Source organism: Sylvia atricapilla, chromosome 8 (genome assembly GCF_009819655.1).
Source record: "Sylvia atricapilla isolate bSylAtr1 chromosome 8, bSylAtr1.pri, whole genome shotgun sequence".
In the NCBI taxonomy this organism is placed as follows: domain Eukaryota; kingdom Metazoa; phylum Chordata; class Aves; order Passeriformes; family Sylviidae; genus Sylvia; species Sylvia atricapilla.
Window position 1 is genome coordinate 15,694,975 of NC_089147.1, and position 25,943 is coordinate 15,720,917.

Consider the following 25,943-nt stretch of genomic DNA (forward strand, 5'->3'; position numbering starts at 1 on the left):
ATGAAGAATGAGCAGAAAGGAAGTCAGTCAATGGGAAATTGCAGAAGACTGAATTTGGTACTGGTCCCAGCTTTCAGGTAGGATACCTGGCAGGTAAATGTGCCTGACCTGACCTGGGTAAAAAAAGCACAGTTGCTGTAGCAGGCACTGTCATCCTGGACTTGCTCCAGGAACAGGGGGATTGTGAAGAGAGGTTGTGAATATACACTTAGAGAAAGTTCAGTGGGGTCACAGGCAGGTCCAGCAGGGCCAGGACATCAGGTTGTCCTAGTAAGTTCCACAGACTTCCTTCAGCTACTAACACAATACAAGTGAGCAACAATTTGTATACTTTTTTTCTTCTCATAATATGTTTAATAATATACCTAAATATATATGTAAGTTTCCTTACTGATCTCAGTAAAATAAATACTTACATGTCCTAAGACTTGTTCTACCAGATGCTCCATTCAAAGTGGTACCATTAAGTATAAAGCAAGGTAGAGAACTGTCACTCTAAATGCACATCATGTATGCCAGACCAGATTTTCCAGTTAATAGCAGTTCCATTTGTCTTATGACACAGCGTAAACAGCAGAGAAGCTGCAAAACATAAAAAAGGTAATGGGTCAGGTTATAGGTCTGTCTAGTCACTATTCAATCTCAAATAAAGATAATAAAATGCATCTGCAGAGCAAGTAAATGATCCATTCTCTAAGTACTCTTTCAAAATTAGGCAGTCTGTATTTTGCATAGCGTTGTACCAACATTGTTCAAGTAGGTGCAAAGTTGAGGCTGAGGTGATCGGGATGGCTGAGACAGCAGCACAGGTTGCTCATTTAGGGGAGTGAAGGTATTTACAGAGGTTTGGGAGCATCCCTCCTCAGCAGTAAGACCTCACACATCACCTGGAGTTATAGTACTGCTGCTGCTGGGAGAATGAGAAAACTAAATTCAGAAAGCTGTACCTTAAACTGTGGGAAATGCCACCAAGTTCCATGGAACTATTCAATATAAGCATGTAAAAACTAAGTTAATACAATCCTAACAGACTTGTTAAGTTTTGCTGCACAATAGCAGGAAATATGTAAATAAGTATTTTTATTGTACCACCTTCCTGCAGGTTCTGATTTACAAGTCTTTCTATTTGCCACTTACCAACATCCTCAGTGTCTCCAGCAAGAAAACAAATCAGGACAAGCTTCCAGTGGGATATAAACCCCATATAATTATTTTTTCCCCACACGCTAACTGCTTGCCCAACTGCTGTCACGTTTTCATAGGGTGAGTGCAGGCTTTGAGGAGCGGCAAGGCCCCGTGTTTGTGCCGTGCGAGGGGAACACGGGGTGTTTTAAGGAGCCCCAAGGCCCCAAATTTGTGCCGTGCGAGGGGAACACGGGGTGTTTTAAGGAGCCCCAAGGCCCCAAATTTGTGCCGTGCGAGGGGAACACGGGGTGTTTTAAGGAGCCCCAAGGCCCCAAATTTGTGCCGTGCGAGGGGAACACGGGGTGTTTTAAGGAGCGGCAAGGCCCGTGTCCGGGCCGTGTGAGGGTGAACACGGTGTGTTAAGCAGCCCCAAGGCCCGTGTCCGGGCCGTGTGAGGGTGAACACGGTGTGTTACGCAGCCCCAAGGCCCGGTGTCTGAGCCGTGTGAGGGTGAACGCGGTGTGTTAAGCAGCCCCAAGGCCCGGTGTCTGAGCCGTGTGAGGGTGAACGCGGTGTTTTAAGCAGCCCCAAGGCGCGGTGTCTATGCCGTGTGAGGGTGAACATGGTGTGTTAAGCAGCCCCAAGGCCCGTGTCCGGGCCGTCTGAGGCCCGCTCCGTCCCTCTCCCCACGGCCGCGGCCGCTCCCAGCGCGGAGCCGCGGCACGGGCGCCCCCTGGCGGTGCCCAGGCCAGACCGCGGTCACACAATGGACGTGAAAATAATCACTCTCTTTTAATCTACGTCGCTTCTGGCTGTTATTGCGTTCTTTCAAAAATCAGAGTAAAGTGAAGGCTTCGGTGGAATGCTGTAAAGAACCGACCACATTCAATATTTAACACTTATTGGATCAGAAATATTGGGTAGTGTCTCACTGTACTGCTGAAAAGAGAACACAGATGTTTTTCAGAGAACTGTTGTAACTTTTTTCTGAAAGTCAAGGTCACCTTTCCAAGATCGTTGGTTAACAGCACAGCTCACCTGTGATTACTTCGTCTTCCTTCAATCTATCCATATAATCAATCTGCCAACAAGCATCCCTCAAAAATGCATAAATATTTATTTGTAAAAAGTCCAAGCCAAATCACTTGATGCAAGTCTTCCCTTTTGAAAAAGGACTCATCTCTCAGCATTTGGTAATGCAAATCCACACATTCAGAAAAAAAGAGCTATTACTGATCTACATCAACATTGTTATTAACAAGATGTTGTCTTCTATCCTTTTCAATTTCTACTGACATCCCAAAGTCTCAGTTTAAAATGAACTTCAGTGATGGATTCAATTAAAAATATAAGTGCTGATGTTTAGTAATTATGCAGTAAATATAAAAAAAGTAAAATGATACTACAAGATATATGCAAAAATGAAGAGGTATGACATATCAGTTTGTACTGAGCAGCAATTGGACTCATCCAATATGGAATGCATCACAAGCAGCATATGAAAAGGAGATTTTTAAGTTCCATAAATGAGGCACCTCAAAAATGCTGCTCCAAAGCACTTAGTGAAGGACAAGACTGATGGAAGTCTTTGAAGAAAAAAGGTAACACAGAGCAAAGAAAAACAATCAAAAAATATATGCTTAGAATATTTAATGTACTTGCTCTGTGAGCCATGGTGACACCGTATCAAGTATGAATAAAAAAGTATTAACAAGCAAATTGTGACGACCAACATTGCAACAGCTGTTTCACTGTAAATCACGGTTTAGCTTTTCAGAATGTGTTTGTAGTACTGACAACCATCCTGGCTGCCACTCACTGACACCAACTCAGAGCAGTGTGCAGCGTATAATATATTTCAAGAACTTTAAAAACAAAAATTAACTGGCTTAAGCAAGAGAGGTGATTAGCTGGTTTTTAAGTCTACATCATTCGCACATCCTTGACTACCGGAGCGGCCGTATTTCGAAGCATCTCGCCGGAGAATAACTCCACGGCAGCGCTCCCGAGGATGCGGCGTTCCCGGGGCCCCGCCCCGCGCACGCGCGGAGCCGCCGCCGCCCCTCGCCCCATTGGCCGCGCTCCCCGCGCCCCGCTCCCCGCCCCGCCCGCCGCCGCCGCCGCCGCGCAGGCGCAGTCGCGGCCCTTTCGGGAAGGTTCTGTGTCGCACCAGCCTTTCCTTCCTCCGCCAGGGAAATTCTGTCCGGGTACGGGCCGCCCGCAGCCCCGCTCCTCCCCGCCCCGCCCCGCCGCCGCACGGGCTCTTCCCTGTCACCGTCTGCAGCCCGCGCCCTTCCCCTCACAGCCCGCCCGCCTCCCTCGACAGCCGCCTGCCCGCCCCCCGCAGCCGGGCCGCGACCTCCCCCCGCCTCGGTCTGTTTGTCCCTACCCCGGGCTCAGCCGCTGTCGAGCAATGGGCCGGCCCCGCAGCCGCTGCTGCCCCGGGGACATGCGGCTGTGAGGGGCAGCCTCATCAGCGTCATCCGTGGAGCGGGGGCATGGGGGCCGCTCCCTTCGAACCCCCGCCAGGGCCCCCCCGAGCGCGGCGGCCGTCCGGCGTCCGCCGGGGTCGGACCCGTCTAGGTTAGGGGGGAGCAGGTGGTGGTCCTTCCATTGCTGAGGTGCCGGCCTCGCCTCTTGCAGTTGCCTGGAGGTTCTTCTCGTTGAAACGGGTTCTAACTGGGAGCGCAAGGGCGGAATAGACGGCTCCGAGCCGCAGGAGTGGGACAGAAAGGACTGCCAGGAAGATCTTCGTGCCTGCAGCGCTGCTGCCAGAATTAGAGAGAAACCTGCCGCCTCTCCTCTCTCTTGTGATCACCTGGAGAGGAGAGGTGAGTTGTCTTTCCCTCTTGTCATGCTGTAGCAGTGGAGGAATAGGCTAGCTTGCAAGGTGCAGAACTTGCTCAGGACGGCTTCAAGCCCCAGCTGGCTGCTTTGGTTTGAGACTCAGCCCTGTGCAAAGGCCCACTGATGGAGAAAGAGAATAGCACCGTGTTAACCGCGCGGTTCTCTCTCCTTTGCTGCAGTGCCCACTTTCACCGCTGCCTCCTGCTCTGCCTGCTCCTGCTTTCAGCATGGTAAAGAAGAATACTATCCCTGATGGGTAAGTATCCCTCACATTAAGCAAGAGGCAGGAGCGGGCATCCCACAGAGAGGGGCACTGACTGCTCCAGGCGCTTTCTTGCCTCAAGCATCTTCACCACCTAGAGACAGGTAAGGTAGGTATCTTCTCCAGGACAGGAACAGCCCAGCCATTCATCCCCCAGGTGAGTATAATGCTCCAGCCTGTCTGTGAACACTTCTCCTACATCGGCCACACACAGTTCCTTCTTCCTGATCTTTTTACCCCCAAGCGTATGTTTACTGGGGAAATGGGAGAGTAGTCCATACTCCTGACTGCTCACATGTTTGCTGCTAGGAATGGCAGAAGAGTTCATAAGATGGGAGCAGGTGGTTGCATGCGTAAGATCAAGGAATAGTTTTGTGAATTCAAATCCAGAAACATCCTGTGTTTTTGTTTCTAACAAGAGGACAACAGAAACGGTGTATCAGCAAAAATAATCTCAACCCAAATGCACCATACAGGCTTTCTGATTACTTGATTGAGAGTGCATATATGGACCACAGAATGATGTCACTTGAAACAGATATAGTTCTATTCTTCAGCTGTAATAAAGCACGAAAGAAGTAGTCCAGGTTAAGAGTTTTAACCCATGTGTTCTTGATAACATCAATACAAACTTTTTGGATAGGAGGGGATGCTGAGATACAAAGGCACACTGTAATGGGGCAAGAACTTGCAGTTTTTACATTATTTCAGCAGAGAATTACATTGTGCTGGTTTCAGGAGGAGTGTGAAGTAGGTTTGTTAAGAGCATTCTTTGGAGGAGCAATAAGATACAAATAACACATGTTCCTGTAATATTTGTTGGTCTAAAAGCAGTAAATAGAAAGAAAAAATGAACAGAATTAAAAAAATTAAGAAGCTGAAGTTTTTTTCTGTGGCTGACAAACTCAGGGATCAAAATAAGAATAAATTTCAAGAAAAACTATTTAAGCATGTCTTTCTCTGAAAATTTTGATGAAATTTCAGTTACGTGTTGGATGAAAGTGAACTAAAGTGGGTTAGTTTTTTAAGCAGTGATTCAGAAATCTGAAAACAATTGTCTTTGTTTTATTCATCTTCGGAAATTGTTGCTAAAACTTTCAGAATCAGGTGCTCATTTCTCCGTTCTTTTCCCCCCCCTTGCATTTGAACTAGAGAAGCTTTCAGGTTACATGGATTTCTTAAGTATGGAAGAATCAGTGGACTGTACTTTAGACTTGTACAGTTGGAAACTAATACCTTTCGGAGAGAGAAACAGCTACTATCAAGTATTTGGTTATAAAGTTAGTATTACCTTCTGACAAAATGCCTGATACTGAAGTGCTTTCAGCTTCTTCAGATAGTTTTTATACTGCTTAGAAATGAAGCTAGACAGCCACAGTAACAGGGTTTGGCAGTTAAGAAGTTGAAGCCCCAGTCTCATGCAGCAGGATATGGATGTCACCCTTGTGCTGGCACAGCATGTTGTTCTTCACTGTCAGTAATTCAGTAAGCCAGGAAGACATGGAAGTGAACCCTGGAAGGGACTTAAGGAAAATTATTTCAGTCTAGGTGATCCTGCACATGCAGTTTACTGGCCCCAGAAATAATGTTGGCAGAAGTGAGATTGTGGTACCCTGGAGTATAAAGACAAGTCCAGACAGTGCAGACTGTGGAAGTACAACCTCAATCATCGCGTTGTAAGAGCAGTACTCTAACAGTAACTCTTTTGGTTTAATGGTACTGCAAGAGATAAGGAAAGCAACACTACATAGTGGCATCTTTTAAGATTGTCTTCCTGTTAGTTCCTCAATTCTTAACATTTTCAATCCAAATTTCATTATGCTAATTGAAGCGATACAATAAATTGGAGGTTTCAGTTAAGGTAGTAGGTGAAGAAGTGGTGAAACTTTTTTTAGGACAAGGGGTAATGACTTTAAAGTTGAAGAGGTTTACATCAGATGTAAGGAAGACATTTTTCACTGTAAGGATGGTGATGTACAGGAATGGGTTGCCAAGAGAAGTTCTGGATGCCCTTCCCTGTGAGTGTTTTCAAGGCTGTTTGGATGGGGTTTTGAGCAACCTGGTCTACTGGAAGGTGTCCCTTCCTGTAGCAGAAGAGTTGGAACTAGATAGTGTTTAAGGCCAATTCCAACCCAAGCCATTCTATGAAAAAGAAAAGTACATTCCTTCTTTACCAGTAATGGCTTGGAGTGGAGCTATGGTGTAGTGTCGCTTGCAGTCTCAAACCTACCAAGTAGTGCTGGTGAAGTAATTTTGTAGCAAAATGAGACATCAGTGTAAAAGAGGGGTTCAAGTGACTCCTTGCACTGCAGTTTACACGTGAAGTCAAGTTCTGTTTCTTCACAGTGTCTGGAGTGGTTTTATCCTTCAGTAGTTGCACACTATGATGTTTTAGTGGGGAACTAGACAGTCCAAGCTGCATAACAAGTCGTAAAAGACTGATGTTTTTACGGATTTATACCCATTTGTGCTTCAGCATTCAAAATCCTGCTGTGGGTATAATTACATAAACCCCAATTCAGTTCTGAAGAACATCTGCAGAAATGTCACCTTCTGGCATGTTTCTCTTCAATAGTTTAAAAAATACTGAGTGGGATCCTTTTGTTAGAAGAGCAAAGCTGAATTATTTTTCCTAGGCACTGTAAACATGCTTCTTTAACTGAATTTTTCCTGTCCAGACTTAAAGCATCAACATTTTCATTTAGACAGGAATATTAAATACAGTGGCATAATGGATTGTGTATGCTCAACAGTGAGCGGGAGAGAAGTATGATATTTTATTTGTAAAAGTATTTCCTATTACTAATTTTGAATCTGGTGTCTATAGAGGGACGGAAGTCACTTGGAAAATCAGTATGTAGGTGTATCATGCAGTATCAGTAGCCAAAAAAAGGAAAAAGAGGTTCCAAGTAGTATTTTCTAAATTATCTTGGTAGAGATGACAGTATTTCAGTAGTTGTTAAAGTAAATCTTATTATGAATCAGTTCTAAACCAGAAAATTTTACTGGAAATTAAAACTCCCATATGACCTTAACAATTATTTATTTTTAATGTTAAAAAAATTACAAAAAAAAGTATTCCACATCTGGCTCTATCAAAACTTTAAAACCAAAGCAGATAAAATAGCAACTGGATGTAATCCATAATAATTTTCTTCGTGTCCAGCTTTTTTTTTTTCATCCAAGCCTCTGTTAGCTCTTAGTCACTGGTACAGGGATGATGATGGTGCCAAGTCTTGTGATAACACCTCTGAGTCTTGCCTTTCTTCCATCCACTCCTGTTCAGGCAGGATAAGATCATGTGTCACAAGTCTCATTCATACTTGCTAAAACACTGAGTTAAGTCTTTGCTCCTGTAATTCCTGTTTATGTCACTACCTGTGGCTCGTCTTTGATAATTTCTGCCTTTATCTCTACTTTTTCTCTAAGAGTTTGACTTTCTTTAGTCCACGCCACTTTTAATTCCCAACCATGTTCCTTTGTTGATGAAAAGTGCCTTCTACTCGTTTTCTACCATAGACTTGTCAGCAGCTTTTGAATTTCTTGCTGATTATGCATATTTTTTTTTCTGGGAGGACTTAAATGGCCTTAAATACAAGAGAATAAAACTCCAAGTTTATTAAGGTCTGACAACAAACTGGGTAATCATGGGGTATTGGTCTGTAAATCCCCTAATATGAAAAAAGTTCAGAATTTTGACAAAGCCTTTTTCACAGTGTTAATTAAATAAAGTAAAAAAAATTGATACTTTCTTTTTGACTTCTAAACACTCCCATCTCTGATAATTATGGTTTATTTCCACTCATAGATTTCCAAGAGAAAGGTTAAAACGGCATTGAATTTCTGATCCTAATTGATTCACGTACAGTTTAAATATCTTAAATAGAAGTAAATGGAACATAGTCTCAGATTTTTATTTTCATATTTTACAGCAAGCATAAAGCTACCAGACTCCAGAGTTTACAAACTTGAAGAGTCGCTTAGGAAGACTTAACCTGCAAAAAGATTAGATTTTAGTAGAAGATTTTATTTGAAACAGCTCTTAGTGATCTCATCTCTAGTTTGCCCTTACACTTTCTCACCTTTTATCTGTCTTCTACAGACCAGCTGTTTGCAACAGCCTTCCTAATGATGAGTTGTTATTACTCCATTGTTGCTTCATTTGTTGTCCATTAAACTAAGCACCTGTATGTCTGCATTGTGAGCCTTCATCTGTTCTTGGCCTCATGATGAAGGTTACAGAGAGAAGTTAGTGCTAACGACGTGGCTGTAGGAGATTGTTACCTGATTGCTTAGTATCAAATACACTTTGGTCACCCTGCTTTGTGTTTCCTTTGTTACTTCCAAGCATCTCTGAATGATGATGTTGTTATTTATATACTATGACAAACATAATTATAGATATTTAATGGAGAATTTTTCCAGCCAGCTTCTAGATTTTTTTATGCTCTGATACAGGAATTGTGAATAAAACAAAGTACTCAGTGGTTAGAATATTTTAAAATTAAGTATTCAGTTTATTTTATTAAATGGTGTAGTTGAACGAACATCAGAAAGGCATCTGGAAGCTGATGGATGGTCCCTTCAAAGGGAGAGATTAATTTAAGCATTAATTCAGAAAATTGCAAAGGAGTAGACACCAATGGTAAAGAATCTAGTAGAAATGTTTTATATTTTAATAGTTGAAGTATTTGTGAAAAATGCAAAAGGCCTGTGTAGATTTTAAGTCATCCAGCTGTACCTTGTTAGGTTATGGAGATAATTTGCACTTGCGGTAGAAGAAAAAATAATAGTTCTCAATTCAGTAAGTTTGAAGGTACTCTTTGAAGGTAAAGTTGATCTGCTCATTAACTTGTTTTCCTCTTCAGATAATGCTTTTCATCCATCTTTAAAATTTAAAATCACTTCAATATTATATATTGAAAGCTTTTTCAGTACAATGTAGAACTTGTGCATACCAGTTCTTTGCGGCTTTGGAATTACAAGTGTTTTGAGTGTTGTGACAAGTCTTCCTATTGGTGATTTGTGGTAGGTTTTGGTGTGATGGAATATCCTCTGTATTTTTCAAAATTGTGAGAGAAAGTTCATTCAAGAGTGTTTCTTTGAAAAAGAAGCATATTACAAAGGAAACATTTTTGGAAAATACAGATGATTTGTATTGTTAATGAAAGTAAACTTTGCACTCCATTGTCAATTAAATGATTGATGTCTTCCTGTGGCAGCTTTTTGTAAGGGGTTTGATTCAGTCAGGTGAAAAATGTCCACCAACTACAATAATACATTAACCTGTTGAACCGCACACACCTGCTTTGCTTTATATTGGTGGTACTTGGTAAACATTATCCTGCCATTTTGAGGAGAGGAATTTCTTGGAAGTTGAAGAAGGAAGAAAGGAAAAGGACTCTTTTCAAATGCTCTGGTGATACTTTGAAACTGCTTCATGGAATAATTGCAGATTTGGGGACCTAATTGTACTGTATGATAACAGCAGTTTTTATGTACTTTGTTCTGTGGGTATCTTCTGTTGATAATGCAACTTGAAAATATTTAAAAATTAATACTTCTTTCGTTATAGATGGCGGAGTTTGACACCAGTTGGACAGCCTATACCAGGAACGAGATTTATTGCATTCAAAGTACCTTTAAAAGGGGTATGTATAAAAGTAACTGCAAGTTGGCTGTTTTAGATAAACTGCAAAAGTAGTGAAGAATAGCATGACTATACATGCAAATTTCAAGGAAGTTTTTTTTTGAATAATTTATTCGGATTTAGACCTTTCAGCCATCTGGCTTTTAAAATAACATTCTATTTTTTTTCTCATTTTTCTTTATATCTGATGTTACTCTTTTTATTTATCTTTTAAAAGTAACTAAGCTTCTAAATCAATCAGCATAATTAATTTGTTCACTATTAAGTGGCCTAAATACATAATCTTATTTAATATCTTTTCATGGCTGTTTTAAGAAAATCATACAGAAGAGCTTATGATATGAGTAACAATCTAGGCAATGTAAGCCAAAGTATAATTTTATGGAAATTAAGCACTCACTGAAGGATACCAGCCACTGCAGAGCTTTTAAAATCACAGATCCATATTGGCAATTTCATAAGCAAAAAGAGCAAAAATCTTCAGTGATCTGGTAGAATAGCTAAAAAAGAAGTCTTCATAGAGTTCTTCTATTTTACTAATTAATAAATTAAAAAGTACTTTTATTGGTATTTTCTTTAGAGTCTTACTAAGTGAAGTGCCATCCTAAGCTAATAAACACACTATTAAATAAGATATTAAATTTTTAAATTCTTTGATTCTAAAATATGTGGAGGTTGTCTCATTGAGACTGTTCAGTTCCTTAGTGTCTATGCCTTTTTGGAGGCATAGGGCAAATTAGTGTTAATTTATACAGAAGGACAAATAAGATAAGTGCTGTATAAATTAACTTTTACAAGTCCTTGCTTTAGATACAGAGGAAATAAAAGTTTCTAAGCACTTTTAAAGAAATTACAGTGGCCTGACATAATTGTAGCAGCTAAAGGGAAATGTTATGTCTAAGCTTTTCTCTACAGATGGCTTTCTAGGATTCATACACAAAAATTGTGGCTCTTTGAGTGGATTACTACCCATTATGTTTTCAGTCAGCATTCAGTTCAGGTTTATTAGGAGATGAAACGCAGGATTTGCTTCCTGCAGCTGGTTTTACAACTTCAGGATGATGGTTTGGTTCCTTGGACACCAAGGATCTCATACTTAACACATCATGTACTCCAAGATGTGGATGGATGGTACAGCAGTTGTGTGATTTTCCAGCAAGACTGCCAGTCAACAAACCAAGCTGTGAATATAAAATCCAGTAGAGTTATATTGGCTTCTTTGCTCTTGTCACAAGGACCACTCCACATCGGCTGGGGCTTAGATCTCTGTTCTGAGAAAGCTGTCTTGGCCAGACATAAAGTCTGGTGCCCAAGGATGCAAAATGTATAACATTTCTGTCCCTTCAGTTTGTTCAGTTCCAACTATGCAAGACAGAGAAATTACAAGTCTGCCAGAGATCATATGCTTGAAGGTCATGGAGTTTGTGGCAGAATATACGTAAAATGTGTAACTGGCTAGGCTGTGATGTCTTTGCAGAGGTGGTCAGTAAATCTGTCTGAAAATGCTGAAGACCTGATTGGTTATAGTTTGTTGAAAGTCCTGTTATTTATTAAATTGGTGGAACAGACATCATTAATATGAAGTAGTTAGCTTCTTTGCTATGTATTAGGAAATTGATGATTGGTGATTTTGCCCAAAGGGAGACAACACATTTTCAGTATTTGAAGATACAGGGTTGTTGTCTTAGAAGATGTGCTGTTAGTCATGTGTTTACTAAAAAGATCACGAGTTTACTTGAAAGAATTTTCTGTCCTGCCTTTCAGATCACCATTATAATGCTAACAGTAACATTGTAGGGTAGTAAGAATAGGGCAAGTTCTTTCCCATGCTATTAGGAGGATTTTAGAATTGGTTCAGATTTCTCACATTCTCAAAGCCCTATTAAACACCTAACCTACTGAATACTCAGCAGGAGTTTTTCAGAAAATTCCAGTGAGTCTTTCAAAACATAGTGTTTCATAACACATTTAACTGTCTACTGGATCAATATGTTTGGAGATAACTTAATTTTGTAAATTACATTGCTCCTCAATTTGTGTCATGTCATATAATAAAAATTCTTTAATGTTCTACCATAGACCTTTTGCAAATTCACCTGTCACCTCAAAGTTGTTAAGTTCAGTTTCAGATTCTACTAAGAGAACTCATAAGTGACTCATGTTCATTTTGTTTAAACTTCTACAACCGCCACTTTTTTCAGCAGTGCTCTGGTGTCTGAAATACATAGGACTGAATACCTTATTACACCCTTTCTATCCTCCTCCTTTCAGCTCAAGCTTCTTAATCACATACCAGCTTTGATCTCACTGCCCTGCTGTTTATTCTTTACTTCAGTTTCCTGTCTCTGTTTCCAGACTCGAGAGAAGTGCTTTGCTGGTGTTTTACATTAGAATCTGTACAGTCAAAACAGGGAATGGCTAGTTTCTGTATAGCATCTGTGGTTCTAAGAAGTATGTGGTCTGTGGCTGCCTTCCATTCCAGTAGTTCTGAGTCCAGTCTGCTTGAATTTCTTGTTGGTGAAGGAACTGACAGGTTGGTGAGGCTGCTGCATCTTTTGCCACTCTTTATTGGTTCTGGCTGAGCCTGTGTCAAAAGGCTCTCACAATGGACAAGTGCACTGTTCAGAGAAAATCCAGTCTTGAGTATATGAGGCATTTTCATACCTAAAGTGAAGAACACATTTCAAAAAATACAGCTACAATAGGGTGAGTAAACATGTTTCTCACTGTTTGTCAAATGAAATTAATTATTCATTATCCACCAACACACAGCTTTCTTAGTCACGATATTTAGTCTTATTTAATATTCCCAAGTGCTAAATGACATGTAAGTACACTCTGACAAGAGATGAAGCAGGAATAAAAATGTCTGCACAACATCTGTAGGAAGAAAGTTAAACCTTTAGAAATGAACTCTGGTATCACAATTTCTTCTGTTTTATGTGAAATACACTTTCAGTTTTGAGTTATGGTAGAGGACAAAATTTGTTTAGGGAAAGTAGATTGTAGTGTTTTGCTTCTTAGTGTGTTTAGTTACATAAAAATCAATATATACATGCTGCATTTTTCAGAACTTTTGTGTTTATCAAATTAGAGCTAGTTTTAATAATGACTGTTAACATTGTACAAGCAGAAATGCTCACATTATCTTGCATTTTCATCTAAAAAGGAATAGATAAATTTTTGCTTTCTTTTTGGTTCCTCTTACCTGTATGGATGTGGTTTTGATAATTAAACACTTTTAAATATTGATGTTTCCTACTTCTGATTACAACAGCTGAGTATTACAAATCTCTTGTTATTAGAACATAAAAAGAAAATAGTTCTTTTCTGTTTTCTTTCTAGGCTATTAACCAGAGGCTTACCCCGACCCAGAAATTTACACCAAAAAACTTAATTGCTGCAATGAAAGCCTTAAATGTGGAGCTTGGATTAATTATTGATTTAACATATACCACACGATACTATGAAGTTAAGGTAACAAAAGTCTAATAAAAATGTAAAATAGTTACTGCAGCTTTTGTTTTCAAGTGTTTGCACATTTGCTTACCTTGAATTGGAATAGACAAGCCATTTAGACTAATTTTATGTCTCCAATAGAAAATAAATGTTTTATTACACAGGAGATAGCTCATTCTCCCAACTAGTTGCATTTATGGCTTGTTAGTATTATGGTAAGTCAGTAATGGATGAAAACTTCAGTGCCAGACACTGCACAGAAAGTGCAGAAGAGTTACACCCTTTGTCCTGAAGATACTCTCATTTATTCCTAGGTGGTTCTTTTTACTGATCCCTTTTTACTGAGTGGAATCCCCTAAGAAGGTGTACATTTTTAAACCACTTTATCAATTTAAAAGTTTTTACCTGTATGGTTCAAACAATTGTGATCAATCAGCCTCCTGTTGAATGCAGATCTTCAAATGCACATGCCCTCTAGGCATTGAGGGAGTGAATTTATGACTATGTACATGACTGTTGGTAGGAGGGACAAATACTGCTAATAATTGTAAAATGGGTTAGAATGGAATGCCAAGAATCTGCTCCCTTAGTTAATGAGCAGCCTTATTAGCAGGGATAAATAAATCTTCTGTAGGAACTGTTCCTTGTCTGAGGTGGTCTTTAATACAGAAATTAAAGACCACCTTTAGTAGTTCCTGAAAGTGTATCTCTGTGCAATTGTGTCAAGATTGTTTTCAGTTTCTATTCAGGATTTGAACAACTGGTTTACATTGTCATTATGTTAGATATTGCTTAAGGTTTCTAATTATTGCAAGACTAAAGTAATTTTTACCATTGCTTTTTTCTTTTGTTGTTAGGATTTACCTAAAAGTGTGCAGTATAAGAAACTTTATACTGTTGGACTTGAAGTCCCCGATAATGCTACTATCCTACAGTTCAAAAAGTGGGTCAGAAAATTCCTTTGGGAAAATGCAGGAAATGGTAAATATCAGCATCCTATGCTGTAAAAAGAAAAACTCACCAAAATTTTATTTCAGTCCTAACTGTGTCATTTACTAATTTCAATATTTAATAAAATTTATGACACCAGGTATCTCAGGCTTTCCACAGCACTTTCCACTTTATTATCATAATAAGATCCATTATGCAAACCACTACATATCTTTTTTTTCAATCAAAACATATCTTTTTCAAAAATGACTGGTAACTGAAATGCCCTTTCTAATAGTGTTACACTTGTGTTATGTGTCAAAGTAACTGCAGCAAGGCCTTCCTCTGTCTGACCCAAATTATTTACCATCAGTTTAGTGTTGTATTGCCAGCCCTTGATGGATGTTTTAAATAGCAGTGGGGCTCTGATGGCACTGGGCACTGATATGTGTGAGCAGCTTCTGTCCATTTAGTCTGATGTAGGTTTTTTTACTTATGAGGCCATTATTGCCCTCAGATCTGAACATTCTTGAAAAATCTGATTACTGACCCAGTGTCAGTGTTTCAACAGTGTGGTTGTGCTGCTTTTTCATGTCTGTGCAACAGGACAGTTCTTGCTCAGATTGGATAAGGTGCTTTTTTGTGAAAGTAAATTAGTCTGTGTTTTGCCACAGTGTGTTTGTAGCTTTAAATTTCTCACTACTTTTGGTAGTGATTCTTTGTAGGCAGATTTTACCTGTTTGTTTATCCAATAATGGTGGACCATTCTTTTAGGCCTTTTCATGGTATTTACTATGGCTCTTTTGTCATTCTCTTTGAAAGTGGAGATATTAACTGATGTTAACTGCCCAAGTGCATTCCGTTTTTACTGCAGAACATAACCAGGGTCTTGCTGTGGGTGATCAACTGTTTTGTGGAAAAGTTCTGACCTAAATTTCAGGTATGAGAGCCTGAATTAAAACTACAGGGAAGATGAAAAAATACAAGAAAAAGCCTTTGTTCTTGCTCAGGAAGTTAGTTTGTACATTCTTCCTTTGCTCTTTTTTGGGCTTAAGGAAATTACCTGGTGATAATTAGTTTTCTTTTGATTTGGATCTAGTGCTTTTTTGTGTGACAAAGAACACTGTGTATCTGAATCTGATCTTGAGAGAATCAATTATTGATTTGTTACTGGGTGTTGACCTGCAGTTACAGCTCCTAAGGGCATTTTGGCAGAGCTCATGTAACTTCTGACTTGGGAGAACTTTACTCCTCATAATTTGGCCTCTGTTTTAGATAATCCCTAAAATATTGTTTTTACAAATACTTTTTTGAGAAGATGGGGTGTTTTTTGTGTTTGAGTTGTTAGGACATCAATTTGTAATAAACTTATGTGGCAATTTGACTATTGTAATCTGTGGCAGACACTTATATTTTGTCTCAGTTATATTTTGTGACATTTAAAGGTTTATCACTGTCCTGTTTCAAAGACCACCTGTCAGTACTGCCTCTGCAAAAACCTTGTTCTTCTTCTGATGATAATTTTTTCTTCCAAAATCTAGAATTCTTCTCCTAAAATTCTTCATCAGTTATACATTTATTTTTACACCAGCTTTGCCATTTATGTATCATTATTCTCTGTCCCCCAAATCTGTATCTCAGATTTGACATTACAAAGACAAGCTTCCTTTTATGACCATCATACTAGCCCTTTCTATATATATTGAACTTGTGTGTTTTTCATTACATTTCAATCTGAATATAAATAGTCTGCATGGGGTTTTATCAGTGCCTTGTATGATCATATTAGAGTTTTCCTATTACTGTTGGAAGTCTCTCATTGGAAACACCCTAGCAATATTAAGTTACTCTGCTTTTTAGCCTTTGGCCAGTTAGCATAATCTTTTTTAAAAGAAAAGATTTCTGGTCCTTTTTTTCACCATGTATTTTATACTCCTAAGCATTTCATACTTCCAGGTGCATTACGTGTAAGTTCCTCAGTTCTACATTTGCTGGTTGAGATTTGCTTTCAAACCAATATTTTACTCTTTTTCTCCTGTTACTGCAGTGGCTGATGCTAAGTGCTTTACCTGCCTTCACTCCTCCTTTTGTCTACATTCTGCAGAGTCAATCTCAGCCATTCCAAGTTTGGAAGTAGTGAGCTAAAAGCTGTTAGAGCTTCAGCGTGGAGAGGACATGAGTCCTGTCTGGATGTGTCTCTTGTTTTACGGGCATGACAGTAGAATTTGTAAATAGCAAGCATTATTTATCATCACTTTTCTAGAAAAGCAGAGATTTTTTTTTTTTTTTAATGACTCTTTCCTTTTTTGATAGAGAAACTCATTGGCGTGCACTGTACTAATGGAATTAATAGAACTGGCTACCTTATATGTAGGTAAGGCTGTATGAAAGGAGAAATCATTCTTCACAAAAAGTATCATCTTTATATTACTCTGTATTCCCTTTGGGACAATAACGTTGTCATATTTTTCTTCAGGTATCTTATAGACGTTGAAGGCTGGGATCCAGAGGCAGCAATTCAGGGTAGGTATATAGTTTGAACTAAGGCACGTGTCAGGTTGTACTTTACAATTACTAAAAACTCACAAATACTACAATTCTATTTTAGTATCTTTGCAGTAATTTCATGTACTGACTTATATAGAAGATTATATATATATGACTGTTGATTCTATTCCAGACAGGACTTGAGCAATAGCAAATTGACAGCATAGAAGAGTATGTTTTAGATGCTTAATTTTTTTTTTTTAACTTGGAAGAGTTTTCAGTCATAGTTTGCTACCACTATTAGTTTCCAGGTTGTTTTTTTTTAAATGCTGCAATGATGCCATCTTGCTGAAATTCTAACCAAGTTAGAATTGTTTCAAATTCAGCATTTCATGGGGAACAAACACTTGCCTTTCACATTTCCATGGCTCAGTTTGACCACATTTCATTAGACTGTATTTCTTTTTCTTTAGCTTTTGGCGATGCCAGAGGTCATCGCATGGATGGCCTTGTGTATCTCACAGATCTCAGGACGCAGCCGATGCGAAGGTAAACAAAAGTGTTTAGTCGTATGCTTAGGATTTTCCAGTATGTCTCCTGGCATTTTAAAAAGTTCACGTCCAGTCCTTAGCCAAAATTAATTCCTTCTTAAACCTTTAGTATGAAACTACACACAGATGTAAAATATATGTGTAGTTGTTTGTGTGTTCTCAGACGAATATCATGAAGTGGAGCATACTTTGTTCTTCTTTTGAATGTATATGGTTCAAAAGATCGTTTTTAATCTGACAACTACTACTGAACATTGTTGTGCTTTTATCATAACATGACAAGTGTTCTGAGTCTGTGTTCTCTCAGAAGCTGAAAGGAGCCACTGCAAAGATATCTGTGTAAGTTCTGTGATCTGCCCGCTGTTGTTGGCACTGTAGAACAAGATACTAAAAAACAAAATAGTAGAACAGTTTTAAGAATAAAAAAATACGTTGAAGTGGAACATTGTCATCGTCCCCTCCGTTCGTAGTAGTTGTATTTCTGATGTTTAAGAGTGTTATGCGTGTCATGTTCTCCTCTAAGAGCAGCCTACCTTTGTCTTCCTAAAGTATTTGTGCCAATGATGCCTCGTAGCAGTAAATTGATTTTAAAATTAATACCTGAGTGATATGTTTCTTTTTAGATTAATTGAAGGTCCTTTGTTCTACTTCTATCATTGTTTTCATAGTCTGTGTAGGATTAAGTTTGACTCATGTTAGATTTTTAAAATAAATGTACAAGGTTAATATTTTCTAGGTTTTCTGTAAGTTTTAGTTAACATAAAATTTCTGTCATTCAGAACTGAAGAATTTTATGGAAGTGTGTTTTTTCTCTGTCAGTAGTATGCTTTAAAAAAGGAAGCTTATGTGGGATTTTTTTTCCTTCTTAGTAACCTTGGAATGGATGTATGGGATGCAGATGAAGATATTATCCCACCACCACATGCAATGGAAGGATCTGTAGAGCGGTTCCCAAATGAAGATTTTCAGGGGTAATAGGCTGAAAAACAGATTTGAAAACAAAACAAAAAAACAGCCAACCAAAAAAAGAAAACAAAAAACAACCCCACAAAGGAAAATAATTGCTTCTTATTGAAAATACCATAGATACCCAAGAGAGATTTTATTAATATAGCCTACTTATGAAAAATGCATTTACAGGATTTGACAAAACACTAACAAGATAAGGGAAAGAAAGGGAATGTATGCTGTTAGAAGTCTGTAAGTAATTAGTTCACTTAGGAAAATTGAGTTTTACTTTGCTTGTCCTTCTTCATTATTCTACAGTAATCTGCAGTTATTTTTGAATCACTGGTTTTCCCTGTTTAACAAGTATTATAGAATTACAATTGAATGTTTTTCACAACTTCTGCTGTGAAACACTGAAGGTTTTATAATCTTACAGGTTTTATAATCTTAATCTTACATTACACAGTTTGCAATATTAGTAATTTTGATACCTTCATATTTGCAAATGTGTCTCATGTAAATTCTTGGTTAAAAAGGAATTGTTTTCATTAATCACATGTAGCACTTCTAAGTATGATATTCAATACTTCTTAACAGATCTGGGAAAAGATTAAGAATTTATGATGACCACTCTCACAATGATTTGCAAGGACAGATGCAGTTGCGAGATTTTGACTTCGTTAATAAGGGGCCTGGACAAAGACGAAGACCATTTCATGACCATCAAACTCAGGGTGAATTAAGAGCATCAGTGCAGATGAGAAACTGGGACTACAATAGGGGACCAGAACAAAGACAAAGAGCCTTCACTGATCACCAGTTTTATGATGATTATCAAGAAGACACGCAGCTGAAGGACGTAGACTTCAGTAACAAGGGACATGGACAGAGTTTGAGATCTTTTCATGGACACCAGTTTCATGATGATTTGCAAGCAGACAGACAGTCTTTTGACTTCAACAGAGGCCGGGAACAAAGACAGAGATCTTTTCCTGACCATCCATCTCCTAATGATTTGCAGGAAGACAGGCAGTCAAAGGATTTTAATTTCGGTGGCAGGGTCCATGGCCAGAGGCGAAAACTGTTCCACGACCACCAATCTCGTGATGAATTTCAGACTCAAATGCCATTAAAAGAATTGGATTCTGCCAGTAGAAGTCGTGGTCAAAGACTGAGATCCTTCCATGACTACGAGTCACATGATGACTTGAAGACACAGATGCAATTGGAGGATTTTGAATTTGTTAAGAGGGGTCATGGGCAGAGGTTGAGACCTTTCAATGATCACCAGCCTCGTAATGACTTAAAAACAGAGATGCAACTGAAAGATTATGATAATAAAGGTCCTGGACAAAGGTGCAGACCTTTTCATGACCCTCAGCCTTATGATGGCTTACAGGAACAGACTCAATCAAAAGATTTTGATTATGGTAATAAAGGGCATGGACAAAGGCTAAGATCTTTTCATGATCATCCAGGTCACAGTGACTTGCCACGTGAATGGTGTTCAGACAGGTAAAGCATCCTTCAGCTGTAAGAACAGAATTAGAGAATAAAAGTGTAAACCTCAGCAGTTTAAACTTAAATTTCAAATTAAGTATTTTTAAAAATAAATTACTTTAGAATCAATCATCCTTTTAATGTATAAATGATCAGTTCATTAACTTTGCTTGTTTGGATTTACAGAAGGGTTTGATGTAACTGGAATGTTGCAGCTTCAAAAGACAGTGTTTTCTTAATTAGAAGGTTGTGCTTCTTTAAAATTTGTATTTCTTTTACCTTTTAGTCAGCTTGAAACAAAACTCTTGTATCACTTTGTTATGTACAGAAACTTACACTTAAAAAGAAGCCCCCTGGACAGAAAAGGATAGGAATTTTTTTTTTTTTTGCCCTCAGCCAGACACAGCTACAAGGAAGTTCTGATTTGCCTTTGTTTATTCCATGAGTTAATAATTTGTTAAAAATCTACTTCAGAACTTGCATTTTATTCTCACGAATACATACATCACTTACTAGTAAACCTATTGGGTTTTGACATATTTCAAAGTACTTTTAATATTGCAGAATGTACTTCAGATGTATTGAACTAGTTAAGTTTGATTTAATTTGTTCCATTCTACAGCTAAAACAGAGGATGTTGTTTACAGTGAAGCATATGATTTTGATGTATTAAATTAATCGTTATTACAGTTTTTATTAAAATTTTAAGTAATCTTTATTAAAAGAAGAAATATTTTATTTCATTTGATGTGTATTTTTTTCCCAAATCTTACAACTGTTGACAGTCTTCTTAACATGCAATTCTTTTGGTTATTTGCAGAAGTCAGTCCTTTTCGTCCCATGAAAACGTACCAGAACCTCATTTCTCCTCATCTCCTTCACTTCACAGAGATTACGGGTCTGATAATGATGACTTTAACAGAAATTATGGGTGAGTATCACCCATATCATACATTATTTTCTGACTTACCTTTGTAGTATTGCTCCCCATGTTCCTCAGCTAAAAAATACAAATCACTGCACAGACTAAAAATCTTCGTTAATATTTTTGCTTAAATGCAGTTTAACCCATTGAATCTGAGCACTGAGCAAATAACGTGACTAATTCATGGTCCATTGGTACTGAGTTTTGAGTGTGATTATTGCATGAATCCCTGACATAATCACCGAAGTGGCAAGCACAGATCAATTTAATGAACTACATAGTATGAAAATCAAGTATCAGTAAGCAAAAAAACCAAAACACAGATGCTGTATTTAATTCTTAAACACCATGTACAATGAGCTAAGGAGTTTACTGTGCAGGATGGTCAAACACTGAACTGGGTTGCCCAGAGCCACTGTCCCACATCCTTTAAGAATGGACATAGCCCCTGTACAAACTCATCTAATGAGACTTAGTGTGAGGTGATCCTGGGTACTTCCAGAGATCCTTCTAGAGATTCCAGTCTAAGCAAATCTATGGCTCAGTAAGAGAAAAGATTTTAAAATTTTAAAGATTGTTTTGACTTGGCTTTATCTACCACTTCCTTTACTAAGTAAGAAAGATATTTGAGAGTAAAGAGAATTGAAACATATATATATACTATATACATTTTTAGATCGTTCCATATATATTTTACAGGAGAGTCTTCTATTGCAGAAGAATGAATAATTAAAATATTTTCCTAAGAATGTTATTGCCTGTTGAGACTACATACTAGAGAGCTATTGTTACATATTGTACATAAAACACAAACACAGAGTTGGGAAGAAAACGTCCCCTAGGTGAAGATATCCTCAGTAAACAGCGCTTGAAAAAAAGCTTCCTCTAGTAGAATTACTTACTGGAAAGAGCTGTAATTTTAATCACTAGAATTGGAAAATTAATACAAATTTGCAATGTCCATAGAGAGGATTTTAATTTCAGGGGGTAAAAACAAGAATGAGAGTTTGACTTGTTCTTTCAGTGTTAGGCACAGTTAATTACTAGTGGTGGCCATCAGCAATAAATCAGTTTATTTCTAAGAATTCTAACCATCAGCTGGTTTATTTCTAACCATCAGCTGGTTTATTTCTAAGAATTTCACTGTTGTTATTTGTTCTTGCAGTAATCGAGCACATTGTCCTGAAGACAATAGGAGAGTGCATCTCTCAGAGGAATTTACTAGAGGAAAAAACAGATTTGCACCATACTCTTCACGAACAATGCACCCATCTTCATCCATACACCAAGAAGATAGTTTAATAGACTACGAAAGAAAGCCTCTACGCGGTGAAACTACCAGAAGCATGGATCAAAGTAAAAGATTACCAGTTGTAACAGTTGATTACAATTATGGTCTGCCACTAGATTGTGGACCTGAAGAGGAAGAAAGATCACATTACGATATACCACCAAGAGACCACTACACCTGGAACTGAATAAAAAGGACAATGTTTGCTCCACTTAGAATTGCTTTTACCCATTTTATTTTGTATGTGGACCAATTTTTTTAAAGCAAATTAGTTCAATGAAAATTTCAGTAGTAATGAACAGGTCTCTATTGTAAGATTAGCTTCTACTGATGTTTGGTTCTTTAAATTTATTAGGCTGTGTTTGTTGAGTGTCGTTGGAGACAGTGTCTCTGTACACATGGAATTAAAGCAGTTCTTCCTTTAGTGAAATTGCAATCCTGTAACAAACAACCCCTTAAGCAACTTTCTGAGTGGTTGTGTTTGGTTTTTGTTTTACAGTTCTTTAAAGAATATGTAGTTTACAGATGCATAATATAACACTGCACTATCAGGTAGACTAGCATTGAAATTATAGGGAAAATAGTTAGAAATTAATGGAGCCAAGTTATGTCCAGTTCATACTTTAATTTGAAAACAGACATTTGAATTATTGCTAACAATCACTGCAGCCTCACAATTTACTTCCATGTTATCTGCACCATCCACTGACCTGACCTAGTTGGATGCTTTTTCATAGCAGAATTTTTCCTGGATTGCTAAGAACATGTTAGCAAGTGGAGTTTGAATTTTCTAAATGTCAAACCTGCTTTTCAGTAATTGGAATATCTCATCCTGATTGTGTATTTTTTTCCTGATCCCTTAGGTTATCTATGCTTCAGAATAGCCCAGTGCAGGTAAATTTCACAGTTTCTCAGCAACGGGTCCTAAGGAAGGTAGGTCATGTATGTCACCTTAGCTGTCTCCACTGGCCGAGGGCACTGGTGCCTATGCACTTACACCTCCTCCCTTGTCAGTCATATCTGTCCTACTCCACAGTTGTGTTTTTTACTAGTTTCTTCTTTTACAGCAGAGCAATGCAGTCAGAAGAGAAGACTGACTTCTTCAGGTGAGCTGAAGGAGTCAAGTTTTAGGAGTCATGTTTTGAACAGTCTCCTGAACTGCCTGTGGCTCTCACAAACATACAGCAACAAACAGTAACTGAATTTGTGCCAGCAGCTGCAGAGAAGCACCAACAGCTCCTACTGTGGATAAAGAAATCATTTAATAGGATGGAAAACAGTATTATTATAATATTTAAGTAAATTAAAATACCTACATTTTTCATTCTTACTACATTTTAGTGAAGTAATACTTTAAAAGGCATCACAATAAGTAAGGATAAAAGTAGACCATTATATTAAAATAAACAATTGAATGCAAGCTACTTTAGTCGTACAGTTAAGACACTGCCTTAAAAGCAAAGCTTTAAAGCATCAAACAAGAGAGCAAGAGAGTGTAGGTATACAGTAGAAAACTGGGGAAAAAAAGCATTTGGTAGCCAAAACCCAGAAAGTTTTTTTTTTTTGTCTTGTTTTTTGTTTGGTTGGTTTTTGTTTTTGCTTTTGCTTTTTAGTGGCAGCACAAAACCTAGATTTCTGTATTCGTGGTTCTGCACTAAATAAGAACTAGATTGGAATATCTTGTAACTCCTGTTGTTTTGTAACACATGCAAACAGTTCCCCTAGTCAAAGGACTCCATGGATATAAATTCATACTGCAAATGCTTCATTCCTGTGCAACTGGTAGAACAACTTTGGCGTTGTTCATTGTACAAAGTAAATAGTTTTCTCATTTTCACAGCAGCTTTGTATTTCCCATTAAATTGTATTTGCCATCAAATCTGATGGTGAGCTTCATTCATGTGGTCTCAGGAATGAAGCTCTGTCTATATAAACTAGATGTGGAACTGAACACTAAATGTTAAGAAAAGGCATTTGTTCCTTCACTTGCCTTTTTTTTTTTTTTTTTTCCCCCTTAATTGAGTTGTAAGATGAGAATCTTTATCTGACTTCTTTATTTGGAAGCAAGAAAGATCTGCAACATGGACTACTATAGTGCTAGATCCTTTAAAAGATTAACAGAAACCCACCCTTCCTGGTATTCTCCAGTGGGGATCCAATAATTACAGCCTGATAGTACAGGCATTTGTTGGAGGTTTTTTCATACTGTGTATGCAGTATTCATAAAGTAAATAAAGAGCAGCAAAGATTTGCCCTTTGTATTTTGTTTTGAGGTTTGTTACTTAGGATTGAAGTGACCCTACTGTCAATCCTTTGCTACTTCAGACTGGGGAGCTGAAGGCTGGTGCACTGGAAAGCTCAGTGAAGCAGAAATGTGGCATAAATTAGGACCAGCAGCAGCTCTCTGTGAGTTCCTGCAGGACTCTTTGAGGGTTCAGATCCAAACAACCAGGTGGTGCAATTCCTATTACCTGACAAAATAAATGTCACTTTCCTACCTATGTTCAATGTCTCTCTTCAGGGAATATTGTTAGACATGATGTTTGCACAAGTGGTTTTGAGAGAACTATATGGAAATAGATATAGTTTTGTTTGTTTGTTTGTAATTTAGGATAAGGCTTTCCACCCTATTGTTCCTAATGGAATTAGGCAGAACTAAGCCCACATAGTACATTATGAACTCCAGCTGACATTCATCTTTAATTCCACAGTTGATTCATCACTGTATATTCACATCTGTACTATTTAATTGCTAATTAAATTCACATGGTGGAGAATGAAATTAACTATTTCTTGTTTTTTAAGGGAATATTGTATTACAGCAGGACTCATAAATAAAACCCAACACTTTATTTATTTCACAGTTGTACAAAAAGGTCATAAAATTTTGCCAGTCTCTTTTGTGTATGTTCTTAGCAAACCTAGAACTAGCTGTTGTTGTGTCACAGATCATAAAAAGCCAAATAGCATTGGCTTCCCACTGTCCTGAGTGTGAAATTTTTAAGAAAAACACAATACAGAAAATCCAGACTGAGCACAAAATTATTTAATGAAGTTGTAATATATAACTGTTGAACTCAGCTCTCAGAAAACTTCTTTTCTGTTGCTGTTCTGAAGTCATGTTTTTGTTGGGTTTTTATCAGATGGTGAACTCTTCATGCCAGCTTGCCCTGAGCTGTGATCATCCTGAGTTAGGAGATGTTCAGGGGATTCCTGGGAAACAGTAAAAGTTTGCATAAGCTCTGTGCAGAAGGCTGATTCCCAAGAATGACTTGGGAAAAGGAGAGGTCAGCTCCAACAGAAAACCAGAACACAAGGATACAACTAAAGTTATATGTAAAAATCTGCAATGTACAGCATTTAGTTCTCTGTGAAAGGACTAGAAAGGTTTGCATCTAACTTTTTTTGTTCAGCTGAGTCAAAAGGTAAATGACCTACAAGGAGACACTAGTGTAATTTGGATCCTTCCCTGTTAATTTGCCTCTGAAGTAACTGCTAGCAAGCTGCAGGCTTTCTCTTTGCCTGTGCAAAAATGATCAGTGATGTGTTACCCCTCAGATTTGGGGTCCACTACTACAACCAGCGTGCCAGGACCAGCAGTTCGGTGACTTGAGCAGCATCTTCTCAAAGAAGATCAATTCTTTCTTAAAATGTTTTATGTGAAGCATCCAGAAATGCAGCCACCCAAAGGTCATTTGTGGCCTAAGAACCTGCTCAGTGCTGAGAAAAGAAGGAAGGTTTTCCCTATCTGGAGTTCAGCATATGAATCCTTGGCTGCTGTGAGGAGTAGTTTATTTAAAATGTGTGTGCAAACACAAAAAGCAAATAGCTTCTATGCTCTCACCAACCACTAGAGCTTGTTTCCTCTCCAGGCTGACACTTACTTGCTCCAGTTGTCACCAGACTGTGCCTTATTGGTTCCAGTGGACAGCAATTACCAAACCAGCAACTCCCTTTCTTCCTCTCAT

The 25,943-nt window shown here is 38.2% G+C and overlaps 1 protein-coding gene and 1 long non-coding RNA gene across 2 annotated transcripts; one reads left to right on the forward strand and one right to left on the reverse strand.

Moving 5' to 3' along the window:
• On the forward strand, positions 1 to 22,438 carry LOC136364474 (uncharacterized). The gene is made up of 14 exons (XM_066324447.1): positions 1 to 77; positions 1,263 to 1,539; positions 3,081 to 3,332; positions 4,152 to 4,228; positions 9,810 to 9,885; positions 13,230 to 13,361; positions 14,201 to 14,324; positions 16,587 to 16,647; positions 16,750 to 16,796; positions 17,234 to 17,309; positions 18,181 to 18,282; positions 18,857 to 19,774; positions 20,580 to 20,690; positions 21,850 to 22,438. Exons 1-14 carry the CDS (start codon positions 1 to 3, stop codon positions 22,160 to 22,162), a joined length of 2,643 nt encoding a protein of 880 aa, XP_066180544.1. The 3' UTR covers positions 22,163 to 22,438.
• Positions 22,439 to 25,001: 2,563 nt separating this feature from the next.
• On the reverse strand, positions 25,002 to 25,943 carry LOC136364149 (uncharacterized). Its single transcript, XR_010744105.1, has 2 exons — positions 25,820 to 25,943; positions 25,002 to 25,188 (listed from the first exon to the last, which is right to left on the reverse strand). It is a non-coding gene; the product is annotated as an uncharacterized lncRNA (long non-coding RNA).

Excerpts from the sequence above, each read along its gene's own strand:
- LOC136364474 (XM_066324447.1), top strand. The coding sequence starts at position 1 with ATGAAGAATGAGCAGAAAGGAAGTCAGTCAATGGGAAATTGCAGAAGA. Across the intron at positions 16,797-17,233 it reads TCCAGAGGCAGCAATTCAGG|CTTTTGGCGATGCCAGAGGT; the intron begins GTAGGTATATAG and ends CTTTTTCTTTAG. Across the intron at positions 19,775-20,579 it reads CGTGAATGGTGTTCAGACAG|AAGTCAGTCCTTTTCGTCCC; the intron begins GTAAAGCATCCT and ends GGTTATTTGCAG.